The sequence below is a fragment of the Protomyctophum parallelum genome, assembly GCF_964188405.1.
Source record: "Protomyctophum parallelum genome assembly, chromosome: 20".
Classification (NCBI taxonomy): domain Eukaryota; kingdom Metazoa; phylum Chordata; class Actinopteri; order Myctophiformes; family Myctophidae; genus Protomyctophum; species Protomyctophum parallelum.
In genome coordinates, this window is record NC_139718.1 from 37,503,603 (window position 1) to 37,514,257 (window position 10,655).

The 10,655-nt window shown below is 41.4% G+C and overlaps 1 protein-coding gene across 1 annotated transcript in view; it reads right to left on the reverse strand.

Annotated features, from left to right (window-relative positions):
- Positions 1-9,910, reverse strand: part of ralgapa2 (Ral GTPase activating protein catalytic subunit alpha 2) — a 238,429-nt gene extending 228,519 nt beyond the window's left edge. Inside the window, exon 1 of the mRNA XM_083792352.1 lies at positions 9,668-9,910. Coding sequence (XP_083648478.1) covers positions 9,668-9,773 — 106 coding nt within the window. The 5' untranslated portion in view covers positions 9,774-9,910. The remainder of the gene's footprint in view (positions 1-9,667) is intronic.
- Between the last annotated feature and the right edge of the window lie 745 nt (positions 9,911-10,655).

Below are 10,655 nucleotides of genomic sequence, written 5' to 3' on the forward strand. Positions count from 1 at the left end.
AGACTGTATGTGGACTCTGATTATAGTCTATCAGCGTCACACATTACTAGTGATGGGAGATTAATCGCTAACACATCCGTATCGGCCGATTTGAGTTGTTTTTAGATTAATCGGCATCGGTTCGATTAATCGGTGTGTCTTTACAGATGAACAAGCCCAAAGTTAGAGCCATATGAATTCCGTGTTAACGGAATCGCGGACGGAATCGCGGAAATGACCAATAAAAACGGAATTGGCAAAAAAATAAAAAAAACTTTTTGTGAACCCGATTGTGTTAGAATTTATGTTACTGTAAAAAAAAAGTTTTACTTAAATTAATATCGGTAATATCTGGCTTTTTGATTCTCCACTAATCGGTAATCGGAAATATCGGCCAAAAACCATATCGGTCGATCACTACATTTTTATTGCATAAAAAGCAAAATACCGAATTCAGAAATATTAAAACGGAAAAAACAGAATTTGGGAAAAAATAAAACGGAATTGGGAAAAAAATAAAAGGGATTTCATATGGCTCTACCCAAAGTAACAGCTTGAACAGATCTACAACCTCACAATATTAAATATATAATATATTAAATATATAATATTAAAGTTAAATCTGACTTGCCTAAGCCTGCAGAGCAGACACCCTGTTACATGTATTTTTCAGAATGGACAAATGTATTATATTTTTTTCAATACAGAATTAGATCGTGTTGACATAAGTAATATCGGTTATCAGCCATAACAGCAAATAATTATATCGGATATCGATATCGGCCAAAATGTCTCATCGGCACATCCCTATTTCAAATCGCCCGCTGATACAAACATAATTGACCCAAGGAAATAAATTAATAGGCACCCATACAGTAGTACAGTAGACAGAAAACTATCCATCCAGAATGACGACCTGCAGCAGGACCTATTGAGACAGCTGAGCTGGGAGGCTACTGTATATAACATTTCTTTCATCATGTTTGTCAACGTGCCACACTACTTACTTTTCAATGTGTTCATTGTCCAAAGATCTGTCTGACCTGGCCTGGTTGCACAGTCTACAGTCTACCCTTTATCATATCCCTCCCCCCATTGCACTGTGCCCATTAAAACATACACACACACACACACACACACAACCCCGAAACAATGTCCTCACATGGGCCAGACAGACAGCAGGATGGAGGGGGGTCTCCTGTCCGTCCTGGGGGGGGGGGGGGGGGGAGATATGCACTCTACCGACTGAGCTACTGTGCAAAGCGCTCACACGCTTCCAGTGGACATTCGTTAGTGGAGGAGATTTGAAAATGGTTTTCAACCACTTGACATGCAACCGTCCTACGTGCAACCTTGCAGCGCAGAGAAAAACTGTGCTTTCATGAAGAGTTTAAAAAATATATTTGAGTTTGTGTCTGCTGCACCTATTATACCAAAATGCTGGTTAAGGGTGGTGGTGGTGGTGCATACAGTATTTGTGATCGCTAACTCCTTAAATCATTCAACAAAATAATCGTGGGAGGTAGGGCTGGGCGATATGACAAAATCTCATATCACGATATAGAATTTATTTTATCACGATAACGATATACTCACGATATAGCATATTTTTTACGATACCTATTTTTTTATCTAAAATAATTGATTTTTGTTCAGGTCGAGTACTTTACTGTACTGTACTGTACTGTACTGTACTGTACTGTACTGTACTGTACTGTACTGTACTGTACTGTACTGTACTGTACTGTACTGTACTGTACTGTACTGTACAAGCTCTCCTCCCTGGCCTCTGTCTGTGTTAGGCTGCACAACAGTGACACTTGGTGGTGACAATAGTTATGCTATTTCCGTGCTCGGATACAGGGACAGGGACACACATAGCTGTCTATAATGGTTGCACCACTCAAAAAACAATTAAATTCACATTATCCACTCTACTTATATGAATATAATACTGATGCCCTTCCCATGCACAGACAGGCCCAAAGCAAGTACAAAAATATTACAAAATAAAATGTATATAATAATAATTAGAGGCTGAACTCAATTGTTCAGCCTCTGTAGACATTTTTAAAGCACAGCTCAAGACCCACTTCTACAACATTGCTTTTAATTGATCTTTTATTTTTTGTTATTCATGTCCTCACTGTATTGCATCACTGCTTGTTTTTTAATGTCGTTGCCTTGCTTTTCTTTTTTTCTCCATTGCTCTGTAAAGCACTTTGAGAGCTGCATTTCATGTCATGAAAGGTGCTATACAAATAAAGTTTTATTAGTATTATTAATAATAATTATTATTATGACAATTAAAAAGAAAAAAGAAAGAAATAAGACGTTGCCATTCAGACACAGAATTACAGGCCTGTGTCTGCATTAAATTGGCTTAAGGAAAAAATAAATATCTCATGTCACAGTTTGTCACTACAGTTGTTTCAGTTCATTTAAGCTCTGTATAGGGAATCAACATGTTCTGTTGTAGTTATAGTTTAGTTTGTTAAAGACGTTGGGCAGCTTAACGATGTTTAATTGACTACAGGCGATAGAGTGAGAGAGAGAGTGAGAGAGAACGCGATCGTATATGGGAGTCTGGGACGAGTGGGGCTTTTTCTTTTCCTTTTTTTTTGATGATCACAACAAAGTCAGCGTCTTGTGTTGTTGTTGTAAGCTGTTGCTGAATTAAGGACTTTTCAAATGGAATAATTTATTTGGAACAATAAAACAAGACAGACACGCACGCAGCAGGAGGAGGACTGCACAGGTAAGAGGAACGTCTTCGTCTTGGAAGAAGTTTGCAGTGCACCCGACGACGGACAAGCTTATTGTTCAACTGTGTAAAACATGCGTGGCTCACGCAATTTATCAATTTGACCCAACATGAAACCTGCATTTATAACAGTGAATGACCGGTTACTTTAGGGCGCGTTCGGAAATAGCGCACTAGGCGCACTGTGCAATGCAAACTGATAGATGAGTTCGCTCCGGTGTGGTATTTCCGAACGTGCCCCTTACACCGCTCTGAATCTCGTCAGCCATCATCTCCCTTCATGTAATCAAAACCACTTCCATATCCATACAATGGAAGACGTTGCCCCTCTTTTAGGTGCAAGCACCACCTCGGCTTGTGTTGTGGTCGTGTTGGCCTTAGAGTATATAATAGAGAAGACATCCGAAAGGTGTTGGCTCACTGTTTTCAGTGCGCGCGGTGGGCTGCTGGGCATGCCGTATATAAGCGCTGTGACGTAAAATACTGCCGTAAAGCGAAACGGCGATATAAGCGATATAGCTTTTTTTTCGTGATAGACATTTTCTATCGAAAATACGATATATATCGTCATATCGCCCAGCCCTAGTGGGAGGTGTGTGCATTATCAAATCCAAATATATAACTCTCCTTTTAATGCTGCCTACAACAGTGGTGCACTTTGAAATTCAAATTGTATTTGACCCGTAGTAAAAGAAAACACAAGCCCCTGAAGATTAAGAACTCAACAATAAAGGGTCTATTCACAGTTGTTTTGTGTAATTGTGGTAGTTAGTTGGTACACACCGAGTTACAGTTGAAGTGTCAGAGTGTGAACAGCGAGCCTCCCCAGTGTAGGGGTCAAGAGACGATAAGAGGTTGCAGTTATCTGCAGCGTTAGCCCGAGTGCTTTCAAGGAGATGAGATCAGACTTGGAGAGATCTCAGCCCTTTACTTGAGCCGCGGCGGGCGGAGGACCTCCTTGAGTGAGAGGCCTTCCGAGTGACGACGTGGCGTTCTTTGTCGGATCCGACGTTTCACCTCACGGCTTCCCCCGCATAAACAGCTGGGGACCATACGCGTGTGACCCCTGACCTCGGCGTCACAAAAAAAGAAACGAGGGGAGGTCAGGTCACCCACTTAAATGCACGCCCTCCACAAACACTAGAGTGCAAAGCTTGAGCCTCAATCCTCCTCTTGCTTAATCTCACAAATCTCTAACACAAACACCTACACCCACACACACACACAAACATGCACAATTGCACATGGCGGACTGTTATCACCAAAACACACACAAATTGTTTACCTTTGTTCCAAATGCATGTGATCAACAGTTCCAAGTTAAGCCCACGGCGTACTTTTGTTAAGAGCACCCGCATAAAAACAAACAGCCTGGACCCTACAGTAGCCTATACTGTCTTCTTGCATTTGGCTAGTTTTTCAATCCTGTGGGGGAGGGGATTTTGGGACATAAATGCTGATGTTTAGGTTCCACTGTTACCTTCAGGCTGACTTCTTCAGAAACTGGGGCAGTGTCATGCAACGGTGAACGAATGCAGAATGAGTTTGGGGAGATACTGTAAACAAGAGTCTTAGGAATAGCCATTTGTGCATCCAGTGTGAGTGAGTGTGAGTGTGAGTGTGAGTGTGAGACAGAGAGAGAGAGAGAGAGAGAGAGAGAGTGTGATCAGGTGGTCTCTGCCTGCCCAGCTCCTGTAATTAACAGCCACAGCCAAATCCAGCCAGGCATGTCCAGGAACATTAACATGCAGAGAGAAGCCCTCACTCTCTCTAGCCCACAAGAAGCAGAAAAAAAACACAACAGAAACATTGTTGAAACTGCACCACGGATACTATAAGTAACTTAATGTGAAAAGGCAGTTTGATTTTCCTATCTCACATTGATTATACAATGAGTTGCCAGGATGCTGCCTGGGATGACACTGCACACAAAACAACCAGCAGGTGTTCGAAGCTGCAATTGTAAAGTTTATCTCTTCTCACGATAGAGAGCAGCAGATTAATTGCAGCTAAAACAACACCTGGGTTTCCCCGAATGGGACACAAAAATCTACCATTCATGCAAGACGGAATCCTCACTTGGCCTGGGGAGATATTGGGCTAATGAGCTTCAGAAAAAAGGCTAAGTTGTCAGTCAGTCTATCTGCGGATGTACCAGTTACAGACAGTATATTTTATTTACATATTAATGATACTCTATAATACCAATTGTACTTTAAATAATAGCTTTAAATAATAGCTTTTAACTTAAGTGTGGGAGACTCACACTCACACCAGCCAAATGCAGTTACATTAGGGTTGTGCAGAGGACAATAGAGTCTGTGAAATACACATTAACTATCAATGTCTATCCTTGAGCTACTAGCCTATATTTGAGCATACATTTAGCCTGGCCTATAGCCAGTCACTACTTCATGTTATGATCTCATCGGAGCTAAAGGTTATCCTGGCTGTATTGTTTGAAAGAACACCTTTTTTTTTCCACTTGCGGTGGCTTGATTTACAACTGCCCACAGAACCGCGGGTAATAAAAAGGGAAAGAGGCCATCTCTCTGTCTGTCCCTTCCAATGCCTGTTGTCCACTGCACCCCATCACTCATCAGCGCTTCCTGTCCACACAGGAACCAGGATCACCGAGAGGAAATACTTCCTCGACTGAGAGGAGAGCAGAGCACTGCAATTGGAGGAGGCGGGTTGGGTGGGGTAGGGTTGGGGGGTGGCACGTACTACATGTTGGCCCCCGGCCGCTATCAGCTACTGGACAAACACGCCACCCTTATCTGGAAGACCCACATAAGGGCAAGAAAAACACAGCCGAGAAACAGACTGCAACAGCTATATATTGACCTCCTGGCTCCTACTCGGCTGTAACTGGTCTTAACATTTAATCTGTGCCATGAGAGCAGAAAGAAGCAGTGTAGACTTCCTACACAAACAAGCATGGTAGCTTAACCATTTAAACCCTGTATACGTTTTTGTACGAGCACAAACAAATACATTTTAAATCAACTAACTTTAAGTTGGTTTTGGTGAATAATACATGTTTGAATATTAGATGAATATTCTCAGTTTACAAGTCAACAGCCCTAGAATGTCAGTGATCTTACATACATTTCATGTATCTCCCCCCCTCTCCCTCTCCCTCTCTCTCTATCTCTCTCTCTCTCATATTAGCAGGCAACAGTGCAGCACTATCTCTCTCTCTGTTTCTGGCACAAGAGCGCCACTTTTGCCCCTACTGGTACTCATATTCACATAGGTGGGTTAACACAGACATTGCGGTTCCTTGGAGTGGTTGCACCACTCAAAAATGACAGACAATATTGTTGGCTCAGAAAACATGAAACCAAGAGTCACTTGTCCAATGGACAAGTAAAATTTGAATGCACTTGTCCGGAAAGATTTATTAGTTGTCCCGGACAACAGGACAAGCCTTAATGTAAAGCCCTGCGTCTATACTTGTTCCGCTAGTATTGCTCTGCATCAAATTTATTTGCCAGAAATAGCCTAACCTACAAGTGTTGTGACACTTTGTGAGGTTGACAGCTTGTACATCTGCCCCAGAATTTGTTTTTGAATAGGGACGCAAGGGTTCATGTGGTTAAACATCTATTGATCCCAGTAAGAGGCAATTCAGGGGCAGCAGAATCACATTTATGCACTCATATTGCATAAGAAGTGAAAGTTAAACTTTATGTTGAATGGGAACATTCTCTGCTATGTAGGCCTACTGAATTTGAGGGCTTTTGTTAAGCCAACCGACAGACAGGAGCAAAGCGTAAGAGGTGCCTGGGTGTTTTACCCATTTTGGACTGAGGCAAATTCTAAAAACGCTTCTAAATCCTGACCTACGTTTTCTGAAAAACTTCAAATATTTATATACTGTAGCAGCATCAACATTTTTACATTTTTGAATACTGTACATAATGTACAGAACCCCAAGAGGGGTTCTGGTCCAGAAGGGTTAGAACACCAAAAGGGGTTCCCGCCCAGAATGGGTTAAGATTGGCTGCATGTTCTGTTTATAAAATGTGAGTGTGAAGCTAAATTTGTGTGACTGCAACTGCATATACCTAGCGTTGCTTTATGTGCGGATTGTGCACCTAACATAGTCTTTCATAGTCTGGATTTTCGGTGGTGAGGTGACCACCGAAACTACAACATGACGTTACTGAGCCGCTGAGGTGAAGAGCAAACCACCGCTCTCCCCAGCCATTCTCTCATCATCTTCAGCTATCCCTAAAGGAAGAATCTCACTCTTCTACACCAATGGTTCTCAATGTGGGGTCCAGGGGAGGTTCCAGGGGATCATTGTTAAAGATCTGAAAAATTGTATTTACAAGACATAGGACGATGTAGAATAATTGTTATTTTGATCATACATTGCCGTTATCTCTCTGTTGAACAATGAAACTAAATTGGGTCTGAGAGACGAAAATTTCATAAAATGGAGGTCCGTGTGTCTCAAACGAAAAAGGGATGTTCTTATTAAAAAAATGGTTGAGACTCACTGTTCTATGCAATATGAATGAGGTGGTCAAAAAACACACTCGCCCCCATTTTGAACCCAGTGGTTCTTGTATTCTCAATTTGTTTTACTGATGTTAGGAATACGTTTAAGGTTAGGCATAGTTTTACTGAGGTTATGCTTACAAATAAGGTTAGGTATAGAGTAAGACAAAGTTTTAGGAATAAGATTAGGATTAGGCATATACTTACTGAGTTCATGTTTAGGAATACAGCTAAACAGCTAATTTAATACAAACAACTTAAGTGTGAAGCACGGATCTGTGCGGATCAGCAGCCCGACTAGATTATTCCATCCACTAGTGAAAAAAGGCAGAGCTACAGTCATAGTTGCACAAGTTTTATGATTTCATAAATCATAGCACTTCCTCGTCTAGGTAAAAGAAACAAAGCAAATCCATGGTGTGGCGAGAAGGTCACATTTTATTTTAAGTCAAGTGCTAGCTATGTTATTATCACCTCCTGTTAACATAATATTGTGTTATAAATAATGTCCTTAGTGTTGTCAAAGAAGGCCCCCAAAAAACGGATGTGAATTGCAAATTAGGAAATGGACACCAATTTGAAAAGGTTTCGTACCAGAATCCGCATAAGAGAAATGTTTTGATTAGATGATCTGATTCGTAATAGTCATTCTTATACTGTAGATCAGGGTACCCCAATAGGCGGCCCGCGGGCCATTTGCGGCCCACAGAGCGCCCCCTTGTGGCCCATGAAAGAATTTCCCAAAAAAAAGAAAAAAAAACGTTTTTTTTTTTTTTTTTTTTTTTTTTTTAAGGGTCCCAGATATAAATGGCATTAAATGGGGGTCAGTAGCCTATGCATGTCAAACTGGGCATCCTTTTCAAATGGGGTCTTGCCCTGAAAATGAATTTTCAGGGCAAGACCTCGACCTCGCGCGTGCAGACTCGGCCCCCAGCCTGGTACCAAAATATGGCCCTTGAGGAAAATTAATTGGGGAACCCTGCTGTAGATTATATAATTGGGTTAACTTCTAACTGGCGAAATAATGTCAAAATTAAACTGCCTCCTCCTCATTTTGCTGGGGACCCTCTGGAACCCCCCGAAAGACCCATGGGAGTCCCCCGGAACACACATTGAGAACCACGTGTTCTGGGCTATGTACTGTATAGGTAACCGTACACACACGCACGCGCGCACGCACGCACACACACACAGTCACACACACACACAAAAACATCAAACTGGATCCTATATACAGACCAATGTCTGTTATTAGACACACAACTAATGACATGCAATTGAACTTCAAACATCCACAATTACACATCACTGGTCTGACTCGTGTTTTGTACTCTCACTCTCCTCCTCTCTCTGTTATCTTTGGGTTCCATTGTTGTCTTTTTGTTCTACCTGTATGGTTCTTCTGTTCATTATGCATGAACAACTGTTTTGCATTATATTACGCAGTATATATGTCGTGTTATTTTTATTGAACTAGTCAAATACAATAAATGTCGTAAGATGACAACAATGAGACTAGAATAGACGTTAGCAGCTAGTTGTTGGTCACAGCAGCAGGCTAACGTTGGCACTAGCATGAATACACCTGCTCCAGAGACCGAGACAGGTTCATTATTGTTCTGCTTTGTTGTAGGAAAAACAATGCCACTTCATATTTCCTGACCACAGCGAGCAGTGAACGTGAACACAGGTTAATTATGTAACGTTATGAATGGATTATAACATGGCATTCAATGTCGTTAATATAGTTGGTTCAGGCATCATTTAAATTAAGCTGCTAGCGGTGCTAAACGCAGCGCAGAATGGATGCGTCAACACAGGGGAAATAACACACACACCTCCGGCTAGAGGACTTCAAAGTAACACCATCCCTTTTGGATAATGTAATTGTTATTTTGATCAATAAATGTTCTAATGCAACACGGTGTTAGATTCTGTTTGTTTATCTTAGTAGTGATTGTAAACAAATATATATATTAGTATATGATGGTGATTTTTAAATGCATGTATACAATCTCCATGTATGTCAAATTAAATTAGCAAATAAAAAAATAAAAGACAGCAAGCAGAATCGACCAATATCCGGTGATATTTGTATCTTATTTCTGTTCCTTTAACTCATCTTCTTTAACTTGACGCAGCTTCCACTCAGATCATTTCAGACAGATCGAGAGACGCTCGAGCGGTGCTGGACTGGAGGTGTTTTTTGCTAATGCTAACGCTAGCGGCTCCGGGGCGAATATTGTATTCGTAGGAGACCGTTTCAAACTCGGCTCGTGTGTCACCTGCCGCCTGCCGGGTTTTGAAATGGTCTCCTACGAATTATTCGTCTCCCGGACCGGTGCACCAAAAGCACCCCCCCCCCCCCCCCACACACACACAGTCACAGACACCGGTGACATGTCCACTCACCTAGCAGGGATCGGAGGTGCTTCAGGCGCGTCAGAACATCCTTCTTTGGGTCCAGAACTTTCTGTGTAGATTTCTTGACGTCTCCATGTCCCCGTCGGGTGAACATTCCGCTGTAAAATGCAATGGTGAAACCCCGAAATGTAGCACAGCACCTTTCTTCTTTTTAACCATGAAACGGTCGGTCCCGTTCTGTTCTGTTCTGCTTCTGTTCCGTGCGGTGTGACACTTTCCTCCTCCTCGCCAGCCAGCGACACCACCATCTATGCAGGAGGAGGGTGAATGTTTACTGAACAAGCGTGACACACGGAATGGATGCGTCCGTGATGTCACCCTCGTGTGCGGAAGTCCGTGGATTCATTGTTGTTGTATTGTAAATATTGCATGTACTGTATTGTTTTTCTCTACATTTGTCCTATTCGTTTATTTTCTGTTTGTTTGTGATGCAGGCTACATTTGACCTGAATTGCCTATATCATATTTCTTCTCAAGGGGAAAAAATATATAAAAAAAATAAAGCACAATTATAGGATGGTTTGCCTTTGCACTTATTACAATGACAATGTAGTTCATTTTGGTCACAACTTTTGCATATATGTTAATTATGTGTATCAAACCAACAAAGAAATTAACCACATTTTATTGATTGATTGATTGATTGATTGATTGATTGCTTTTGAAACAGTTTGAAAAGTGTAGGTAGGCCTACAGTTAATACAAAAATGTTAAAAGAATGACACAAAAATCCCTGAGGGCTTGTTTCCATTGCGGTCCTTCAGTTCATCATCAAAGACATATAATGACACATACTATATATACTATTCAAGAAATCATCAATAATCATCAATTCACTTTCAAACCCACCCCACAATGTGCCGATGCATCACGTTGTGTAGATTGGCTCGTATATTCAGCGATTAGTGTAGAATTTCGAAGTATTTATTTTACAATTTGCAGAATTACAGTACATTTCAAGCACAATTCAATACAA